This window comes from Varroa jacobsoni, unplaced genomic scaffold, assembly GCF_002532875.2.
Source record: "Varroa jacobsoni isolate VJ856 unplaced genomic scaffold, vjacob_1.0 scaffold_696, whole genome shotgun sequence".
Classification (NCBI taxonomy): Eukaryota; Metazoa; Arthropoda; class Arachnida; order Mesostigmata; family Varroidae; genus Varroa; species Varroa jacobsoni.
Genome location: NW_019213598.1, coordinates 14429 through 36549, shown reverse-complemented (window position 1 = coordinate 36549; position 22121 = coordinate 14429). Strand labels below are relative to the sequence as shown.

Below are 22121 nucleotides of genomic sequence, written 5' to 3'. Positions count from 1 at the left end.
GTATCTATCTATCGATCGATCAATCAATCAATCAATCAATCAATTTTTCAATCAATCAGTTTTATCACTTATTACTGATAATGGTCAACGACATTATGTGCTCTTCCATTAACTATGTAAAAGACAAATCGCGAAAAAGCACCAGCGATCATGGCACAGTCTTTCTACTGTAATGCTTATTTAGTGGCATACTTACTTGGTACGTCATCGAGGGCAGCTCCAAATTTCGCGCTAAGCCGCATCGGTGAGCTGGAGTCATTTACTTTGATCCTAAGCACGAGTTCAGCTTCAGGGTAGATTTCAGCAATCTTCTCAAGTTCGTCTTCGTTATCGAATGTCATCCGCTTAACACCCCGAGATCGGGCATGCTTTATGAAGCTGCGGGTTTTGCATGGATTGGCATAAATAATTCGCAAAGCGTCCACTCCGGTCTCATTGAAGACCGCCTCGATTTCTTCCTTTGAGGCACAGTCAAAGCCAAAGCCGAAATGCGCAATCGTTTTAAGGACCGTAGGGATGGGATTACATTTGACGGCATAGAAAGGGATCACACGTGGCATCTTGAGTCTCCAGAGCTTCACCTTACGACAAATGTCGCCTAGGTCGACGATGTAGAACGGTTCGTCATGGCGCCAATCAGTCACGAGCTTGCTAAAGGCGTCATTCATGGTTGTTGTGTCTCGCTGCATCCTTTTGTACGTTGCAATTCTACGGCGAAGCTGCCGTAAAAATTCTACACCTGTAATAGCAGTTATCATATAACATTGCCTTAACTACTACGATACGAAGATTTTGATGCATATAAAAATACATGCATAAATCACTGTGGAGGCGGTGAAGTGCATAATTACCAAGAAACGTTAGAATAGCTGGTGGGAAAAACGACGCGATGATCGACTTAAGGAATCAATCGATTCCTTAAGTTTTGACATAGCTGCATTCGTTCTTCTACCTGTCCTCGTATGAAGCTTTGCACGTTTCATGCTAAATCTAACTATCTAAACCAGTCTACAATTATTATACCTGGTATCAGCTGAAAGCGCTGGAAAACATCCTTTATGTTTACTTCAATACGAGCATACTTATTCTGAGCTAAGCTACCCTAGTCACAACCGTAGTCATTTGAACAAAATCTGGTTGGCAAAAATGTTTTCAAAATCTCGGATTTAATCAGTGTATGGCAAGTTAACCCATACATGCAAACTAACCGAAATATTCACCGATTAGCAAAATCATGATGGCATACTCGCGTGCATAATTACGACAGTACGTATTCCTTTGTGTCGTCGACCTATATATTATGACTAACTGATGACATAAAAGAGTGCGCTCTTCTAATGAAACTAAATACTTGCCGCTGTGAAATGTAGCATTTATCTAACCATGAATGAATGCAGCCATTTATGATACTATATGACAACTGTATTGATATGCCCTTAATGAGATCGCTGCGTTGACCTACGGGTCTACGGAGAGCAAGTTAAAGGTCGTTCTTGTTATTGTCTGCGGTACCACGCGATTTTTACGCTACTCACACGGTACGGTCGCCAAAGTCCAATCATCTTAATTTTAGATTGTGTCACGCGAAGATCCGCTAGAAGATTCGCTACTTGCTCAACCACGTAACTGCATAGTTACGCAGCAATTTTAGTCATTTTTCACGAGATAATTCTGCTAACTTAACATTAACAAAGTAACTATATTCACATACTCCTGTTCTAAGAACTTTACACATGTACTCTGATTTTTAGCGTAGTTTATGTTACAATGTTCTCCGACGTCATATGTACAACGTATCACATTGTTTGGTGAATAGTGAAGATAGCTTTATACTGTTCGCTATTCAGTTTACCACCATGCCCGTTACCGTATATCTGTACGTATATCTATATCGATAGTATTATATGGCTATCCTCGTTGTGTCATTGCGCCTAGAGCCGCCATATTGCCCTGGGTCTTCCTTCAACAGAACCAGCGACGTTAGAGAGCATCACGAGATTGCTGACAAGCGACCGTTGGCGTGGTGACGGAAGTGATGTGCGATTTTTCTAATAATTGTGCACAAATTACCTTTTAATGTACAGCAACTCATTATTAATGCTAGCAATGCATTATTAATGACGACGATCATGATAATCATCGTCGCGCCCAACGTTGACGCCATTCTACTGACGCTCTACCGGGAAGAAGCGTGTTTCATTTAAAATAGGTCACCCAGTCAGATAGGCCAACGTGCTAGTATTCCTTCCGCAATTTCCTATGCCCGTTGCATATTATCTTATACTAGGATGCTTCCTGGTTTCCGCGCAGTAGCAACTGACGCTGAACAACGCCGCAACGTTCGTGTAACTCTCGGGCTGCTTTCGCCTTCGTCTGCTTCATCGGGGCTGACGGCCAGAGAAGTTTACTAGAACGGTGCACCTCAACGGCCATGCTCGCCGTTCATGACTCAGATAACGTTGGTTCGATTGGATAGTATAGCCAACTAGCTGCATTGTATAAGACGACGACAGGGATTGCAGAGAATTTTGTGCAGCAAATTACCTTGAACAGCCTACCAAGCACTGGGCTGGGGCAGACAGGTTTGGTACTAACAGGCGGGCGGGCGGGCGGGCGGTAGGGCGCACGCGCGCGCGCCAAGATTTCTCTATGTAGAAATAAAATCGTGCGTCCACTGGTTCGCATAGCAGCATACATCGTTTCTAGCGAGATATGTCTTCGCTAAACCTCGCTGCACACTGGCAGACCATGATCGCCTATTAGCTGTACAATTTGTTGCCAGAAGTTTGCTCCGAACCCTTTACGTTCGTGCGGTTAGGTGTCGGTGGGACAATCCCTTAAAGGCCGGATACTGGTGAACCAACGTTCAGGCGACTTTCGTATAATGGATGCGAACGGATATGCCGTTGGTGATATCATTTGCCAAGGTCCGTGCAGACAGGTCTCATAGGCACATATAGCTGCAGGTCGAGTAATAGAGGAGGATAGAATATCGAGTAAATGTTACGGGATCAAAGAACCACTTGTAAGGCGTTGTAAATCAATCGGTTTGATCGACCACTAGAATTCAGTAATACTACACTATACAAGTAGATAAAGCAACTTGAACGAGAGGGCGAAATAAAAAAATAGGAAATCTAAATAAACTAAATTAGTCGGCTTGCCGTGAAAGGAGCCATATCTTGAACATGTCGCGTATGCTAATCTCTGGTTGCCGAAGAAAAGAGGACATGATTCAAAAGAAAACACTCAAGGTGACAAACATTCACATGTTTGACTCAGTTCACGTAGAAAAATTGTTTAAATAAAACTTACCGTCTTTCGACCAGATTAGCGAAGGTCAAAACGCAAGATTCTTTCAAACTGATTCTGTTTAGCTCAGTTCAAAGATTGTACTTTTGCTGGAGTAGGTTCACTTGGTAAGAAAGCGTTCGATTCACGCTAACGCTAACTACACCCGTAGCCAAATTTCAGCTAGTCTCTTTCCTTTAGATTTCAGATAGAAAATTTCAGCAAATACACCTTTGCCTTTCTCGAGTAGTGTTCTCTGGTAGCAGATTAGTCCCGATAGCTGGGGGCTGTGGGGAGACCGCCTCAGCTATCCAGTGCTACCACACCATCCAATGTGAACCTTCGTGGACCTGACGACAAAACACACCTGAGACCGACGAAGGCAGAACTGAGCTTATACAGCTCAAGATGGCGCTTAAGAACCGCCGGCCGGTTGCCGCCCGCGGCAGCGGCGGCGACCACCTGGGTGAGGAGAACGCACCAATGATTGGCCGCTTAACAACCTGCTTAGCAGTCGCTCTCCCTGTCTGGTTAACGATGCCAGTAGCGGCCTGTGTTCGATGGCAAGGACGTGGCAGGTAGAGGCCGCAAGGGGGTTTTCGCATTCGATATTACAGCAGCGCTAGTAGGAGCGTAACGATGACGGGAGCTCCTATCAGAGGGAAACTGCAAGGCTATGGGCAAAATCGCCATTCGCTAAGTCGTGCCCCTTCTACCTCTTTTTTCATTTGCATTAAGTCGCACGTATTAAGTTGTTAGGAACGACAGCGCACTCGAAGGCAGTCTGCGTTGCTTTGTTTCATAGCACGAAATGGATTCGACAACGATCACGATGACGGTCGCTACGGCCATTGTTGCTGCTGTCGTTGCTGTGGTCCAAAACCACTTTGATCGCCGCTCAAGCCAGCGCACTCGCCCGCCTGCTCATGCGTCAACGGCTGATACAACAATACGAGACCGTGCATAGATCCCGCAGACAGCGAATGGAACACCGCCCTTTGGAACCTGCACTGTGCCTGTCGTAGTGTGTGATGCGTATTGCGGAGGCGTCAAATACTGCAACCGAACATGCTGGCACTGTCAGCTTACCCTCTAACATGGCAATAGGTAGATACTACTCATTGTCGAGATCAAAACGCGTAAAAACAAACACGAAATCGCTCGTAGACAATTATGGCATGCCGGTATGAGGCTGACGTTGTGCCGAGAGAGCGACAGAACGAAAACGTAAAATGTGCGTCGTTGTTGGAAAAAGTGAGATAAATCGAAAAAAAAGAGGTTAAAGGAATCAAATGCCGCTTTACAATCGCAGCAGAATTAGATCATGCTTCGCACATCAGCAGCAGCAGCAGACGGCATCCTCATCATCATCATCACAGTCAGCAGCGATGTGATCAAAATGGACCGTGGTCGGCCACTGTTTAGCAGCCCGTATAATATGAGTGCAAGCATGTGTTGTTTGTATTCAAATGCTACAGGAACTGCACTAATGGCGACTACGACAACAGCAACACCGTGAACAAAAATAACAACGACAACAACACCAAAAGGCACTGCTGCCCTAATCTTCCTTTTCATGGAAACACAGACCAGTTGTTCTATGCGTTAGCCGTCGCTACGTCGGTTTATGGCAGCCATGGCACGAGCGGATGCCGCGGTGTTGCAGGGCTACAATGGCAATGCGGAGACAATTTACGTACGGCGGTTAACGCCGGAAGACCACCGAGCAAAACGGAACCTTCACGTCCGTGTTGCTGAGAGCGAGAGAGAAACATTGACAAAGAAGGCGAAGAGCGCAAAAAGAAAGTGGTCTCTGTTGAGACCTGTTTCTATGGCTGCCAGGCACTTTTAGGAGGTAAAAGGCGGTAAACCGCTAATGCGTGTTCTTTCTTGCAGACAGCCTTACTCCTTCTCGTGGCAGTCCTGCCAATCTAAGTAACTTCCCCTGCTTGCTCGACTCGTTGTGACCGCTTCTCGATGGGAAGACCACTCGGTGCTGATCGTCCATGACACCCAGAACGGCTTTGCTACGACCGCGAGCCTAGACACGCTACGTCTTGTGCGGCATGCGCAGCACGCCCACTAACATGCTCACTCCACAGTTGCACAAGGCACTTTACCATTTCTTCATAGAATCGACAGCTGTCATAAGAGCTATGAATAGACGTGTTTGAGTTCTGCTACAAGATCGGACGACGCTGGTGTCGGCTGTATCCCTATCTCCGTTAGAACTGCGAAGCGATCAAGGAACTATGGCAGGCACAAATGAAAATACGGGTAATAAGTTGGTTGGGTGAAGCTGTAAATTTGGCCTGCGATCCTTTCTACAACTTCAGCATTGTTAATGTAATTGCTAGCTCTAATGTGAGATCATGGATTGTAATTTGACGTTAGGCGGACCTTGCAGTATTATAAAGACGTCGTTCGCTCACTTGTAGGCCTTACTACACCTACAGCCATTATTTGTAAAAACGAAGAGAAAGCATAAACGAGATGGAAAAGATCAGCGATGAACAAAAAGCTGCTGGCGGTGTTTTTTAACAATTTCTTGCTGCCTGCGATTCCATATCGTTGCCATGGAACATGGTATCGATGGAGAGAACCGTTATGCGTGTAGCCTCATTTGCGGAGGTTGTTTGCGCTGCGGCGGGCAACGAAGTAGATACCACATTGGTCAATGTTCAGACAGCGTGTTGGCCGGGTCTAGTCGTTCATCTCATCTCTTATCAAAATTTGCTTACGCGTCGAGGCGTAATAGTTTTATGTTGACTGTCACAGCCGTTAAACGTAACGGCTTATTGGACTTTTTCGTTCGTTGCTTCTTCGGCATGAGGTCAAGAAGAAATTGAACATGTGATTAATTATATTGGGTGTTGCTTCAACGAAGTATAAACATCGGGCCCTGCTAACACCTGTCGGATGTGGAGGTAACACGCACGTTTGCAACGAAAGTATACGTCATGAGCGGCATATTTACGATTCAAAAAGGCTGGGTAAAGTGATGTCAGAGATCATGCAAAACACTACTAAACGTGTACTCTCTAGTGGAGAGGTGTGCTTCTAAAATACCCGTTGTAAAAAAAACCCGAATTTCTACGGAGGTTAATAAAACATTATGTATTTTAAGAGAATTTAACTTCTAATAAATTAATAATGTCCTTCATGTTTACGATTGGTTCTCGATATTAGAAGGCAAATAGATTCTATCAGTAAATAATAAATATACTACACCAAAATACCTTTTGTTTGTATGGTAGGTTCCGATGAAACGACAGGTATCAACAACATTATTGACTACCTTGTCGTTAACGATAAAAGGTTGTGGATAGATATGGGCTTCCTAGAAAAGTAACAACAACACGCCCTCTGGCGACCAATTTTTTAAACATAGTCGTTCATACAACCCGACTACAATTGATAAAGGAGATCATTACAACAGTTATCCTTGGTCATGAGCAGATATTCTATTGCATCGTCCACTAGTAGGACAGTAAGAATGCAAACGCAGATCACTGGCAAGCACTGATCGAATAAGGGATAATTATTATATTTACTTGGTCCTCATTCGTGATGTAGGAAATCGGACTGTGAAGAATATACTCTTAAGGAAACTTTTGCGATACCCGAATGCCAGCTTAATTTTGTTGACGATACTTCGTTGAGAATGAATAATCTAAATATAAACCACAAATTAATACTTTCAATTAGAAAGCTGCTATATTCTACAGAACTTGGTCTCCTGTCGGAAGCCTTATAGGTTAAACATTGACCAAACTAATATTTATCATATTGTGTCACAATGCATAAAATCCTTTGGTAATCTGTTTCGTATACGACAAATTTTCGTAACATCTTTCTTGTTGTCTGTGTCGCATTCTGACAAAGTCCATAAAAAACGATTTTTATAACATTTTTCCAATTTATCAAATGATAGAATGGATTGACTTAACGCGTCAACAACATGACAGTTACTCTCAGCTATGGGAACTTCGACAAGCTTTTGATTTAGTGACAACTTCATGAGCGTTGATGCGCGTAGGCCACCAGCGGCATACTACGCGAGCTTCACCAGCAGTTTCTCAGAGCAAAAGATTTACCACCAAGTATATTCTCGTTCAGCGTATATATTTACGAGCCTGTTGACGTCAAGGAATAGGAAATCATGTCTTGTTGGCCTTTTATAGCGTCCCATCAGCGCCCAATCAATCGTTAGCTAATTTATGCTATTTTTTGCAATACGGAAATTAATTTTTCCTCGTTAACAACACAAATCTAAAATGTAGTAATGTTTACCTTGAATACACTCTCTGATCGTACGTGAATTTCGAAGAATAACGCAGTTTTTACTTCGATAAAATAGCCGTTTACCAAATCTCCCATTCATATGAATCGCAATCCCTGAATCCGAATATTATTTTATAATAACGTAATATTACGCTACTTTCCGTCATCTAGGACTGAAGAACAGCAACCGATTATTTGGCATTGCTTATTATTATTATTGCTACTATTTTAAGCTTCGAGGCGGTCTTCACTAAAGTCAAACCAAAAATGCTTCCGAAACATAAATAACCTCGACTGTGCTCCTAAAATTATAAAATCCTAAATAAAACATATTTATTCTTCGAGCCCAAATATCTAGCAATAGGGGCGCAAGGCACGTAAATTTCAAAATCTCTGCTGCTACTATATTTCATTTAAGGTCTTTTTAGAATTCGAAAAGAGTTTTAGATACATGTCTGTCTTCAAAAAGATAAGAGGTAATTTTAAATAAAACTTTACTGCATTTAAAGATAATTTATAGGAACATCGATCCATTTACGCAAACAGCTGCAATGTGGGTTCTGAGATAATTTTATTAAAATTAGAGTTCTACCCGTATGAAGCTTGAATTTACAGCGGATAAAATGCATAATATTTTACCACCTCCTGTTTGATCAAACAACTTTTATTTATTTATTTGGCGGAACTTTAGACAGCGATATTTTGTATATTTTGACCAAAGGCTTGGTCGATCAAGCCATCGATTCAACATCGTCTTTTGCTCTGGAAGAAAGTGTGAAATTACAGCGCCTCTAGCGTACACGTAGAATCCTTCACTATCGGGATCACGTATGATCCGCCATGACAGATCTTACATATATCTTCAGTTCCAGTTAAGTTTCTATGAGCCTTGATATTTGCACCGTTACTAAAATTTCACAATAAAAAGGAATATTTAAATCGGTATTGTATTATATAGAGAAACGTAGCTGTCTTTATCTACTAATCTCATTTTGTGTGTCTGTTGACCCGAAATTGCAGCATTGAAAGAGCTCGAAATATGATTTGAAACTTATTGCTTTGATGCATTTCTATCTTGGAGATGCTCCTCCGCCAGGATGCGCTGCATAGGGCACTGTATTATGAAAGATTTGCTCACTTTGCCTCTAGTTGCTTTTTATTCATCTGTTATCTGCATACTTACTTGGCCCTGTCTGTGCCTGCGTGTCTGTCATCGCTGAGATTGCGAGGTTGGGCTCTGACCTGATGAGTCATTCGATGCACGTCACTGGGGAATGCTATGAAACCTTCAAAAGTAGAAGAGCGACCTACTCGAAAAGCCGACGAGTGAAGTACTTCGAGTTCTTGCATTAGACTAGAGGCTATTCACGCTGTATTAGAAGTACTTATGGAGGAGAAGAATGCTGCCTTGGTTCTGCCACGCTTTTTGTCATGCAATAACTACTAAGAACCTGACGGCCCCCTTCATATGGTTTCTAAGAACTAAAATTAGATATTATAGCGGACAAGACTCTGATAAGGTGGAATTCCTATTTTCCCCAACGCCATCCACAATGTTACTTGCATCTTCCCCTTGCCGTTCTTCCTGTTCGTCGATCCGTCCCTCCGCCCGTGGGTTCATTCGCGCGTCAGCTCGCCAATAGTGAGCGCGAGCACCTAACCGTTCTGACGGTGCACCGCGACGACTGCAGCCATCAGCATGAGTCGATTTCGCAGGTTGTTCATATTGCATTGCGCATTTGCCATAACTCACGCCACTGTTCAGCGTCGTTGGTTGCACGACCTAGCAATGCCGCCCATCTTTTACTGCTGACCTTCAGTCATCTTGCGTTAGGTTACTCCGGGCACGACTTGATCCTGCTACCAAATTCGCGCCATCAATGGACCTTGTTCTCAGCAACCCGTCGATATAATATGGCTGAATTGGGGTTCAAATGGTGATTAGCGCACTCTAAGGCCTCATCTCCCCTTCTATCTTAATTAGAACAGCCAATCGACTTCTTGAATATCTTCCAGGTTGTTGCACAGCGGAAACAACATTATTATCTATTAGAGGACTCCACAAGCAGCTCTGCTAGCATCAGGGTATCTCTAAAGGTTTAGTAGGATCTTACAGGGACCTCCGATGTTCGACTCCCGGTATCAGGCAACGTCCTGTTATGATACGCTCACCCGTATAGAAAGCATCTTGCACCGCTGACTCGGTTTTTGCCCTTTATCTTTTTTCACTAAAATACCACCGCAGTTCTCTGTCCCTATCGATATGAATTCACATGCATTTTTATGCACCTTCTTGTTTACGCATCAGTGATAAGCGTTGGTCTTTTTTTTTTTCGCTAATACAACCAAAAGTGTAGTTGAATATGTGAGGTCTTGCTCGGCTTCTTCTCCAAGTGCCGATCCTCAATACGTGCGCATGACGACAACATTACAAATTCAATACAGCGTACAAGCTCTCAGACAATAGGCTAGTACTTGGTTGGCAAACAGCAGCAAGGTAAAGCCTGCTTTTATGCTCAGACACTATCGGCATGAGTACTTTATTAGCCCGAAGATTTTTCTTCAATGTTGTTTGCTGAAAAAGATCCCTTATAATCTTTCTAATACGTATCGGGTTCAGTTGTTTCAGCCTCTTGTAAGTCGGATTGTGGCGTTGGATGCAAATGTTAAACTGCCGATTGGAAACGTTCTATTGTTAGGCGCCTACAAATACATCGCATTTGAAACTATCTTCAACGGTAGAGTACAGTAGACAGATTTGTTTTTCTTGGTAGCTTAACATGCTTTCTTCTCACAACAAGGATTTAAACATCCCTGCTTTTTATTCATAAAATTATAGTCCGGTAGGGTGCCCCCCGGAGCACACGATACATAGGGCCTAAACTTCATCATTGTCGAATGTTGATATTCAGCTCACAGGAAATTTCTGAAACCGGCTTTAGTAGCTGGCAACGAAAATTCTTTCAGGATTTCTTTGCTTTGGATGCAGTGAGAAAGAATGAGTGGAAAAAGACAAATCGGCTAACCACATATCGTCATTCGTTTGTTTGCCGTGCATGGATCCCACCCCCAAATCTTGCAGGAACCCGGATTTCCACTATACTGACAACACATGTAGATGCTCTAGATGCGGAGGTAATATTGATGAATATCATGCCTCCTCTCGCCCTCTGATACTAACTTCAGCGTCTGTAACATCTGGCAAATCCCTTAAGTTAGTTTTACACATTCAATACGATTCGTATGACCAATAGGTTGTAGTGTTAGATATGGTTCTATGTGGTCGTATTGTTGGCCTATATGTATAAGTTTCTGACTAAAATGAATAAACGAAATTTACATTACGAAATATTGACGTTCACCAAGCGCTTGGTAGGCGGTATAGCCGCTATTAGTACTGAAATATCCTATCGTTGTTTTCTGCTCTCTCACTATTTTTGTGGTAAGTAACATGTTCGTAATACTTATTTCTTCAATCGACCAAGGACGATACATAACTTTTTTTTTTTTATCTCAGTATATATGGTGATCATTTACGATTGATCACCATATATACTGAGTTGGGGATATACCAAACTGGTTTATCGGCAATAACAAAAGAGCTGATGGAAAGTTGTAAAAAATTAATAGAAGAACAAAATTCCAGTTGGCTAAACTTAATCGGTACACCTTCCTGCCAGACATAATAATCGTGCATACTTTTAACGCTTTGTTATTCGCTGATTTAATCTTATTACAAAAATGTGTGAGCTTCGTAATTTTAACAACACTTCTGTCAAAAACACTTATCGCCATTAGGATACCCTATGCGTTGCTTGACGTTCATGAAAATGCTATGTTTGCATGACTATGTATTTTCGTTTCCGATTGACCATAGGCGTTTGCTGTACGTGCTTGAAGTCTTGCACAACATCGCAGGGTCGTGCGTTCCAATTGGGAAGAGTTTGGCAGGTTATTTGTCGCAGCAGACATGCACTCGCTACTCCTGAAGTCGTTTCTAGAACAAAGCAGCAAACTTGTCATGACAAACAACAGTGCAAGCGTTTTGGAAGATCGACTATAAGGAATTTTTTTTTCGCGGACTGATCCCCCCATCAAAACTAAAAACTTTTTTCCTCGAAATCGACAGTATACCTCTAAAATTCGTCAAAAGGCCATTTTTAATACAATACGGTTTCGCTGTAGAAATTAAGAGCTGTTTCAAAGAGGGGGTTATCGATTGTCACTTGAATAGTCCAAATGAGCTTGAACACTTAGAATTTATGAGATTTTTTGCAGATCTTGAATTTTTGACCGTTTCGAGTCTTTAGCCTTCTCATAGTTAACGTTTATTAAAAGACACATGGAAAACATAGCTTTTCTGGTTGGTGGTCAGAAGCCGTCAAAAGTATCAGTTTTCGGGAACATATATTTTTTTTTTGGAAAGACGTAATTTAAACTCTCTACCCTGCGTAAAAAAATTATAGTATGTCATACGCTAGCATTTTCTTGTTATATCAATAAAATCATGGGTAGGTAAACATCACATAAATCCAGTGAGTTCACTGTTAATGCAGCACCTAGTCATAGATAGTAGACACTGCGTCCAACAGGCAAGCGTTTGATATAATTAGACTATCGTAAATAGCTTGCGAAGTCTATATTCTGTTACTCAAGTTAAGTATTTTATATTTAAACGAGTGAAGTTTTTATTTTAAACGAGCATATATATGTATGCTCGTTTAAAATAGAAACTAAATATATATATATATATATATATGCGCATTTAAACGTAAATGTTGCAACTTTTCTTTATACTTTTGTAAAAATACACGAACCTAACTTTTGTGACCCACTATATAGGGTTTTAACATGATGTACAAGCCCATGCCTCTGAGGTTAAACATTTTTTCCATTAGTCTGAAGATAATGCCATATGAAATGCTACTAGATTCTTTGCTCAAGACAGAAATACGGACCCAAGAAAGATCTAAGCATTACTAAACAGAACGTTTGAATCCCTTTTTTGCCAGTAAATACTACCAGAAGCAGCTATAGCCTCGACCCCCCACAATGTCGTTACCCTTGTATCATCCAGTGGTGGTGTGTCATGTTGAACAATTGAATTATTCGTTTACGAAACTTACCGTTTCTTTTCGTAGGTGATCGATGAGATAGCCGCATTAAGATCGTCGCTTAAAAGAGAAGCTTACATTAACTCTGCCCACTATACTTTGAACAAGTACTTCGAAATCAGTCGATGATATTCACTTCATTCATGGAACGAAATTTTAATTTGGAATTTAACAGACTCTTTTAACTAGGTTGCTTGTCTGTTACACATGTCGCTGGATAGATAATAATCTATCATTCTATGACCAAATTTCTAAAAACAGACGAATTCTAAACATTACCTTATGTAAAATGGCATCGACGACATGGAAATGTGCGTGAACCAATAAAATTTTCTATTTAACTATCCCAATAATATTTACAAAGGTATACTGTAATCCAAAGTGTCGGCGGGTACTACTAGTCGCGTAGCGGATATCGTTCACAAGCACTCGACAGGATCTTCGACGGAATCGCTTCCGGTGCCCATAAATTAACTATTTGTCATTAGCGATTCTCCAGCCAATTGAGCTATTTACACGTTTTTTTTTTTTTTTTTTTGTTCTGATTTGTTCACTTTTTTGTGAGACCAAATGCATACGAGCTATAAACACACGGACATATACACTCGAATTCAAAAAAACTTTAACTTTCGAAGGATCAAGCCTTTAATCAACAACATTTTAGTATGTTAGCTTAGTTCTATGTTTAATCGTTATGAAGGCCATGCGCCGTATACGCGCAAGATCTGTGCAATTCTAGGCTGGCAAACTTTATGGCACTAGCGAAATCGTTGTGGCAGCTAAGCCTTAAAATGCTAGGCAGCGTACTTTCCTTCGAACGACAACTTTCAGTGTTTCTACGGAAAGATCACTTCGGCATCTGGTCTCGTGTTCAAGCTTTTTTTTTTTAATAAATTGTTTGCACTATGAGAGACTTAACCTGAAAGATGGTGAGATTTGTCAGAAATTTCTCGTTGTATGGTAAATACAAAGAATGTTTTTCGAGTCTGCTTTCATCTACATGTTAACAAATAACATGATATTGAATATTTGTCGCCTATAGTGGTAAATGGAAAATATAATAGAAGGAGGCTCAATAACTTTCAAAGCATCTAAGTTTATTCAGACAGCCACTAAGAAATTCCTCTAAAAAAGCCTCTAACAAATTCCACCTGAGAAATACCAGGGAAACTTGTTAGTTCTGACACTGTCAAAAATATCCTCGGAATGTGCCACATAATCCTCTACTAGGGGAGGGAACTTAACTTTTTGTAGGTTTTAGCAGAATTATTATGTGCTATCCTGGATCCCTATCAATTATCTAACGTCAACAAAACGAACACTTTTCCGTCAAAAACGTTTAGGAACATTGTTGCTTGAAAAGAAGAGAACACGGCTTACATTTCCTGTAACTCTCTGCGGATCACTTATACGTAAAAAAAATCCGCATTTGTATTGTGGATAAAAAGTTATAATAATCTTTGCAACTCTGCTGTTTGATTTTAATGGTAAGCTATCCTACATCCTCTTTCAGATTCACTATCCCGATTTCATATTTTCATGTACGAGCCAAGACTCCACAAATATTCTCCTGGTTCTGTATATTCACTTAATATTAATTTATCAGAGTCCAAATAGCATCAGGAGTTGACCTTCGATCACATATTGTATGTATTTATATGTAAGCATCGACTGCATTCGTATTCTATTTTCCGTCTGATGGCTGCTTTACATTTTGAAATCCTCCTTGTTTTTTATAAAGACCTTTATTAAACTTTTTAAGAGTTAAACATCTGTGGAGCTATAAACGCTTTATTGGAAATAACAAAGCAACGGATTGCGCCACATCTGTAACGCTGGCTGCTCCACATTAGATTTAGGTATTGTCTTGTCCCATAATTGTACAGGTAAGACAGATTTGATAAAATTGGAAAATTGTGACATAAATCTAATTTTATCATGTTAGTCATAGACTGGCTGCGCTTTCAAAGTTTAACTTCATGATAATATGGATTCCGTAAGTGAATGGAATGATACAGTCAAATATATTTGTAAACCATAAGTTTAGACAGTAGTAGTAAATGTAACATTATATGAGTCGATATTAGGGATAAAGTTCGTAGCTATGGCATCTAAGAGTTTACAAAATCTATACCATATGACTGATCAAATACTAATAATTACGCAGACCTAATTGTAACAGTTACATAACCTGCATTGTAATGAATCATAGCAGACTTAATAAAGATACGTTTCCATTTTTTTGCTTAAAACCAGTCTTTATCTAAGTATGTCACTCTTACCATAGCGCTTTCTCCTCGCGCTAAATCTAAGTGCAAAAATGATTAAAACCGTTGAAGCCATGTTCCAAGATGGTGCATGCCTACATTCAAACTTTTATTCGCTTTCGATCATAGAACAGGATCCAATATTTTACTTAAAAGCTGCATTTAAGCAGTCGAGAAGCTCTACTAATCGACTTAGAGCACTAATAAATTGTGTTCTGCACAGTAATTCTAGATTAGAACTGAAAAATAGAAACACCTCAACTTTTCTTCTTAAGTTAACCTTCATGTTGAAATACTTTGATGAGAGCTTACGAACGGATTCAAATTTACGTTCTGAAATTATATTTTGTTTATGTCTGGGATTGTTATGTAGTCCGCAGGACATTCACAGGACAATACAGAACAATAACCTTTTAAGCACAACGTGAGAAAGATTCACTTCTGACACAGGATACATCTCGCTATTAAAATTTCTGTTGGGTGTCATACACATCTATTACCGACTCACTGTCGTAGGTGTCCATTACAGACACACATATATATATATATAGGTCGTGTTTGGAAATACTGATATCATTATTAGCACGCAGTAAGGTTATTAGTTCTATAACGTATAGAGAGAGAGAGAGAGAGAGAGAGAGAGAGAGAGAGAGAAGCTACCCTTAGAGCAAACATAATAGATGACTATTTGGTTCTAGATTATTTATCCAGTATTCAACTTTTATGCTGCCTCTCTTTCAGACCCTAAAGTTGACGTCGATACAAATCACGCAGTTTTAGAAAGGCATCATTGTCTGATCTTGAAATGAAATGGCAAGTCAGCAGAGTGATATCAGATGGCTATCAAAACGCGGGATTCTACGCTGTATAGACACGAGGTATTATAACCAGTCGCCATTTGTCCCTCTTGATGGCCGCTAATGCTACCGCACACGTCCGATAGGAGCGCCGAAGAGGTCGTACGTATTTACCAAGGGTGGATCCAATCGTAAGCAGCGGCGGGTAGCTCTTTTCCACGCATTGCACTGACCTTTTGGCTACCGGGTGGTCGGCTCTAGGAGATGCGAAACTAAAGGCAATGTCCCTGCCATACCAACCTCGAAAACGTGTAATCACTGGAAGATGTTGGGTGTTGGAGGGGCATGACCCGTAGATTTGTGTCGCACAGGGATAGTTTGCACTCGGGTGAGCTCTGGCAAAGGCACGTGCCACGCTGTCATCATGGACTCCTCATGGAGGTCTTTGATGTAATATCCAACGAAAGATCGTTCTGAAAAGTACCGTCTCCGGCTGTATTGCAACTACCTAGCTGATGAACAAGCACCGGTTGCGCTTGCTGTTGCTTGCACGATTATAAACAGTATATTTATTGGCCCACTGGTCGCTCTAGATTCGCGCTGGGCACGATTTGCCGAAGTTAATCAGAAATACCCAGTAATATTTGGGTACTAGGGCAACCTTCGTCGTCATGACACGAAGATCCACACGTAGACGTAGAAAGTGCTTTCGTTGTACAAGTAGTATTTCGTATTTCATTTAACTATGTACCCAGCATAGAAATGGTGTTTTGCATTGGATTTCTATGAGCGGCCAAACATAAATGGCATGATAGGTAATGGCTATCATAAGTTATGCTCCAATACAGTTTAACGGTGACGACGCGGAAGGGAGCGACATGTGTCGGTCAAAAGTGAATTTTCTCATTACTATTAAGGAAAGAAGATCGATTTTCTAGCTACTTATTATTTATTTCTTAAATTTACTTAAACATATTCAGATAAGCAGAGAAAACTCAATTTTTTGTGCTTGAGTAGGAAGACACAAATCGGGGAAACTACTCACCGTTCGAGCTACTTACGCGCGACCGGATCGAATTATCTACACACGTTCAAGGAATACGCTTAGCCAAAAAACCTGCCCACTCTAACACATGACCATGTGCCGCCATCTGTGGCGGGCGAGTGAATGAATCTCGTGAACACAGAATCGAGTCTGAAAGTCACATGCATCCGATTTTTCGACCCGCGATGCCTGACTAGCTTTTTCTCATTAATATGCTCTCTTGAGCTATCCTGTGTATTCATAGCGGTTTTGGGGGAGCCCAGTAAACTAGATCTAGTGACAGCAGAACGAAAGTTTCCCTTTGCATTGAGAAAATGATAGCTCCCAGTCTAAGAGCAAGAGACCACCCAGTGACAACCCCATTCCTAGATAAACCCCTGAAGTACTCGCTGAGGGAAAGCCGAGTCTCAGCACTGAAAATGAATGTATGCCATAGTTGAGCACCTTCCAAATGTCAAATATATCGAGTGACGAAAGCAACATTGTCCACCTCAGCCTCATGAGTATCCAGCTTTTTGGTAAATGGAATTCAGCTTTATGAAATTTTCTTATTTACGAGACGATGTTTCTTAGTGCTATCTATATATTTTGGCGGTGTAGTGGAAAATATTTTGTAGCTTAACATTACTTTTGTTTTATTCAACACCTTTCGGAAATTTTTTTCACCTGGCTTGGCTGTGGAACAGCTATACTCAAGGTTAGGATTAACGTATAGAATTTTTATAGCTAAAATGGCACAGATCAATTTTTTTTTAGTTTTAGTAACGAGTACTCGGTCTGGAGTAGTTTATATCATAGAGAATTACCTGATTCTTTTTAGTAAAGAATAACGGCGCTGCCTCAAATGATCCCAGATTAAATATATGATCAACATAACAAAGTCACTGTAAGTTATTTAAGTTAATTTGGTCAGCCGATACCAAAAATAATACGTTTTGCCATTTTTTACTATTATAATTATGCAAACTCGCAAAAATTTTCCGCGTAATGATCAAACTTTCATCTGAAATATTTCATTTTTATTCAAAATAGTCTCACTCAGGTGATCATTATCTTCTTAAATCACGAATCATTATTAAAATACGTAAGTGCTTGCGCAGACTCGCTAATGGATACCTCTATTTTATTTTTCTTTTGTCATCGCATAACAAAATCAACTTCTCATAATGATATAGGCCTGATATTTGCCCATGCAGGTTATGTTCATCCCTCATTTCATTACAGTCGAACCTCCCTTATACCTTTAAGCAAAGCACCCACTGTAGCTATTAAACAGTACATATTAAGTTTGGAAGTTACATTTCTTATGCTACAGCGCCGGCAGTGGCGCATTTTTCTATCGTCTGCTTACCCACTCACAACAAATGCTAATTTACCGCTTTGTTTGACGCTCTATAATTATACATGAACTCTGTGTTAACTCTGATTTTACAATACCTAGACGTTATACTTGTTGCCATTCGAATCCCTTATGCCAAACGTTGATCGCTTGGCCACTGTAGTTCCCGATTCATAAATCTGACAAAAAAACTAATAAATTGTTGCCGTTTTCCCAACGACAATCTACCACCAATACCTTTACAATTGTTAGCAGACGTCACTATCAGAGAATTTTAGTTCGCGACTAACTTTTGAAAAATAACAGCGATGAGTCCTTGCGCCTTATTATTCTTTTACTAAGAGTCGATTATGATTCGAAAATGATGACGGTTCGACGAATCAGGGTCTAAAGTAGACTTCTATTGGGTGCTTAGGCTGTCAATCATCAAACGTTATTATGACAGTCATCCAAAGAGAACAACAGAATCCTTAGACATTTCCGCATAAAAATACTCTGGCTGACTTATCGGTTGCATTCAATCTGCTATCATTTCCTCTATTTACTACCTAACATACTGGTACTAAATAATAGTAACGATCAAAATGTATATTGTTTACTGAAATAAACAATACATTATTACTTTAGAGAAACTCACTATTTACTACTAGACGCATCTCTGTTTTGTTTTCTTAGGGCAACGAACGTTTCCTAAACGAAGTGCGGTGTGGTATTTTTAATTTACGAGCTAATAAAGTATTTATTATGTAGAAGTCTTTGGCAGACACACTTTCTTTAAAGTGGGTCTATTGCTTTCCAGTGGAGCATCATTCCTATCTTAGTTTTCAATTCAAGTTGACTGTTACCCTCAGACATTGCCGACGCGGAACAAGAATTAACAGTTAGTCGGTGCTATTTTACTCGTCCTAAGCAATGAATGAATTCGGGTATTAAGCAAGATCCTTAACCAGATGGAAACCGAAGATCACAGTTCTTGTGAAAAAATTATATTAATAAATATTATAATGAAAAAAAAAGAGACATCCGACTAGCTGTTAACGGGTCATTATGACCAGTAACAAGGAGCGACGCTTGAAAGGCAGATGCATCTTGCAGTCATACGATTGTCATCTGTCTTGCATGATCACTTAGAAATAAAGTAGTCTAGGCTTTTCTTTTTGCCCTAGATAAAGGTGTTCGAATAGCTTTGAATGAATGTGTATAGGAATGATTGGCCGATCGTAGTTCTGTGCTAAAAAAGCTCAACGTAAAAAAGTAAAGTAATGAATTACGGTTTTTGGACAATGGAACATCATTTTTGCAAAATTTCTGAAGTATTTATTCCCGACTATAAATCAAACTAAGTCCCTACTATCTTGCGCTTAATAGGTCAGTGTCCCTAATATCTATTAACAGAAAACCCTCATTTCCGATTTAAGAAATTTTACACCATATTTCTTGCAAGTTTTGTAGTTTATTAGAGTATTATGTGAATGTACTGTTATACTAAATTTCAGTTTCAGCAGAATTAGATACATAAAACTAAGACAGCTCTAATGATAACGCCGGTAATATAATAATAGCTCCAATATGAAATTTCACATCGCTGCTAAATTTGTATGTTCTTTATGCCTAGATCCATTCTGACACATCGATTAAAGATAGATGCAATATAATCAAGCTAATACACTTTATTCATTTACACATGATCTAGTGTGTACCATTCTATATGTATTACCTAACAGCATCTGCTATTGATTCCGACGTAACTGGGCAAGTATTTACGATGTTTGTATCGTTCTTTTGATATTTCAGGTTGACTAAAAGTGTTCAACTCGCTTCACACAAGGATAAATGGACAAATTTTAAAAATAAAAGTCAAAATTATTACTAAAACCATTTGCGACTGTTTCTTAAGCTGCTTGACAAGCTACGGTACTTTTCTAAGTTAGAGCTTACTGCTTAAACACAAATAACAGCATCAAGTCTTTGCATTATTTGATGAGTAAGCAAATGCAATGCGCGCCCATACATTTTATTTGCAGATGTACTTTCCTTACTGCCCATATATTTATTAGTGTTCTTTATTACGACTTACTACTGTATAGCTGCGCACAAAGCATACCGTTATTAATTAAGCACATTTGAGTGTTCCTAAAGTAGAATTCCTAATTGCTTTACACAACAATAGTCGTTTGATGCGTTTTTATCAGTCTGCTCTAAGAGCAATTCCCAAGTGATTTGTAACTGGTCAACATTGTGCTACGCAAATGCTTAGCTTGCCACTAAATAACGTAGCGCTGAAAGATATAATCGGCGTTCAAAGTAATAGATATTATGCAAACGGGAGCTTATTCAAATCGTGCAAATATGGTAAAAATAAAAACCACATTCTATTTCGCATTTGACCCAATGTTTGTTGAATTATTAACCTCATCCATGAAAAAACCAGGCATATGAACATTTTTAATTAAATATCCCACTATACAGTGTTGCAGGTGCTTCGGAAACACTAAGATTTCATAAGTAAAATGGCATTATATAGGGATCGAAACCACCGGAAGAATCTTGTAAGATCCTACGTAATATTTCCGTCAGTTTCTGCTATACTTGCTTGTATATAATCTATAAATACCTGCAGTCGTTTGCTATCCTTCGTGCTGACTAACGAATGTCCTCGTAGCGCTGGTTGACTTAATTTATATATAATTTATAATAATAACTGATATTCAAATGTTCAAAAGATGGCGACAGGTCTATCGGTTTCCGGGAAATGTGGCAAACTTTTAAGTTTCGAGTACTTTCCTTCGAAGTCAGAACCTTTTTTTTATTATAATCGAATCCCCGCATATACAGCTAACTATAGTTAAAATATCATGGAATACACCTGCTAGCAGACTCATCGTAGTCTTCGCAACCCACTAATTAAATACGTACCCCGCACTCCTTGTATTCAACATTGCTGATTACGTCTGTCGAACTTTGGTCGGTTGCTGGGTGTACTTAGCTAATCTTAATCTAATGTATGCTTAGTGGATTATATCGGTCCACCGGTAAGGTTGATGTCCCCAAGCGCCAGATACTACTGACAAGTAAGAAGTCATGTCAGTGGAATAAAGTATTATGCCTATTCCTTTCAACTTTGTGTTTTAGTTGTTCATAATTGCGTCAGTTGTCCTAGCACCATAATATAGATCTACGAACTTACGTAAGCATCACTTGGCGAGTATAAATAACCTAATAATGAGAATAGCTATTATAAATCGTACAAATGCACAATCTCTCATTGGCCGACGCGTATTGCTTAATACATTTCCGAAAGCGAAAAAAACGTATTGACATATAATGAACAGGAGTCATGTTGACCTCATTTATCAAGCTCCTTAGCGTTGCTGCATGCTGCATCATCTCAACCATGCGTTTTCAAGCTTTCTCATATTAAGGCAGCCATTCTTAACGTCGAAGCTAAACGTATCTTATAGTTTCAATATGAAAACAATAAGTATTATTAGATAGATGCCTATATTTTGTTATTATTATCATATTCAGCAGAAGCATGACTGATTTAGCATACTCAAATTCGATTAAATTTTTATTATCGGGATGTGGTCCACATATGCAGAAAACAGAAACGTGAAGAAAGGGTATTCACATATATACATAACAACATTCAAATACTTCTACGATGTCGTTTATAGACAAATTAGCGCCACTCATGGAACCAGATGCAAAGCAACGATCGGCATACAGGGTTGCGCTAGCTAATGCCCACTAATATTTTTTGTATTTCATGAATTCATCACAACGCTATCCAGTAAACTACCGATACTCTCCTTAGCACAGATAATTACATAAATTCTGCCAGAAAATCATTCGTTTGACTAGAATTTATGCCAGGTTTTTTCGGCCACGCCTTACATGTACATAGGTTAGCAGCTCCAACAGCTTGATTAAGTGCATTCCGAACACCATAATCCGTTTAGCAATCTTTTACGGAGTTGTTTT

The 22121-nt window shown here is 39.8% G+C and overlaps 1 protein-coding gene across 1 annotated transcript in view; it reads right to left on the bottom strand.

The window, feature by feature from the left end:
* The window catches only part of LOC111262740 (ornithine decarboxylase), a 5843-nt gene extending 2148 nt beyond the window's left edge, over window positions 1-3695 (bottom strand). The window contains exons 1-2 of the mRNA XM_022837225.2: window positions 3316-3695; window positions 197-739 (exon numbers count right to left, since the gene is read on the bottom strand). Coding sequence (XP_022692960.1) covers window positions 197-689 — 493 coding nt within the window. The 5' untranslated portion in view covers window positions 690-739; window positions 3316-3695. The remainder of the gene's footprint in view (window positions 1-196; window positions 740-3315) is intronic.
* Between the last annotated feature and the right edge of the window lie 18426 nt (window positions 3696-22121).